Source organism: Frankliniella occidentalis, unplaced genomic scaffold, assembly GCF_000697945.3.
Source record: "Frankliniella occidentalis isolate FOCC.00 unplaced genomic scaffold, Focc_3.1 Scaffold5863, whole genome shotgun sequence".
Taxonomy (NCBI): Eukaryota; Metazoa; Arthropoda; class Insecta; order Thysanoptera; family Thripidae; genus Frankliniella; species Frankliniella occidentalis.
Genome location: NW_026272898.1, coordinates 1 through 1,312, shown reverse-complemented (window position 1 = coordinate 1,312; position 1,312 = coordinate 1). Strand labels below are relative to the sequence as shown.

General features: G+C 63.3%; 1 protein-coding gene across 1 annotated transcript; it reads left to right on the top strand.

The window, feature by feature from the left end:
- Positions 1 to 289: 289 nt before the first annotated feature.
- LOC113206732 (uncharacterized) lies at positions 290 to 1,306 on the top strand. The gene is made up of 3 exons (XM_052277132.1): positions 290 to 562; positions 637 to 840; positions 999 to 1,306. Exons 1-3 carry the CDS (start codon positions 365 to 367, stop codon positions 1,296 to 1,298), a joined length of 702 nt encoding a protein of 233 aa, XP_052133092.1. The 5' UTR covers positions 290 to 364; the 3' UTR covers positions 1,299 to 1,306.
- Positions 1,307 to 1,312: the final 6 nt, after the last annotated feature.

Genomic DNA, 1,312 nt, shown 5'->3' with positions numbered 1-1,312 from the left:
CACAGGCCAGGACGCCGCATAGGCCGATACGCTGCAGGCCAGGCCAGGTAAGCAGAACAGACAGTCCTGGGCGCCTCACAGGCCAGGACGCCGCCGCACTGGCCGCTGGGTCGCGCACCCAGCGAGGCTCCCGTGCCCCGCGGGTCAGGCCGAGTTCTAACTCATTATCTCAAGGTCGCGGCCGCGGACACACGCTCATCCCGCCCCGTCCCGCACGCCATCTCCCGACCGACCCAGCCTCTTTGCCTTTTGACTGTCTATCTGTCTGTCTGTCTGTCTGCCAGCCCGTCTCGGTGCAGCTCAGACTAGGTTCCATGCCCGCGTGTCTTTTCGTCACAACGGCCCAGGAGCCCCCCCGCACACGATGCCGCCGCAGACGCCCGCCGCCGCCACCGAGAAGGCCCTGTCCTGGCTGAGCCCCGACTTCATGTCGGCGGTGGTGGGCGCCCCGGTGCGCCAGGTCGACGCCAACGCCCTCGGTTCGGGGGACAACTTCGCCAGCGCCATGGTCCGCGTCAGGGTGACGACCGACGGCGGCGAGGACAAGCGCCTCATCGTCAAGGTGAGCAGGCCGGACGCGGACGTGTGGCGTCCTCCGAGTGGGCGACCGTACCGACGGCTTCCTCCGTGCCGCAGCAACTGCCGACGGCCCGCGTGGAGGACTTCTTCCCCATCGAGAAGGCCTTCAACCAGGAGGGCCACGTGTACGCCGACATCCTGCCGCGCATGCAGGGGCTGCTGGACGCCATCGGCAAGGGCAGCCCGCCGCTGGCGCCCAGGATGCTGCACCGAGCGGTCGACCCCGACCCACTGCTCATCTTCGAGGACGTCTCCGTGGAGGTACAAGGATGCCGAGTGCGAGAGACGCAAATTTTAAAGGCTAGCTTTACAATTCACAGATCTAACATGGTCAAAAAGTAAAGTTTTCAACTGTTGTTCGCTATTTCTTTTGCCACAAGTTGTTACTGAACCACCTGTACTTGACTCCAAACCCACAGGGCTTCCGCATGGCGCCCCGAGACCAGGGCCTCGACGAGGATCACCTGCGTCTGGTGCTGCGCAGCCTGGCGCGCTGGCACGCGGCCGGCGCCGTGGTGCTGGACGAGCGGCCCGAGCTGTTCGAGGACACGCTGCGCATGGTGTGCGCGGAGCACGCCCTCCTCATCGACGGCATGATGGTCAGTATACCCTTGCCCAACGTCCGTGCCGCCCGAGCCCGAGGGGTCCTAACCAATGTAGTGCACCCCCCAAAAAAACAATTCAGGAAAAAAATAAGAAAAAATATCAAGGCAAAATAAATAAAAGTTAAGCA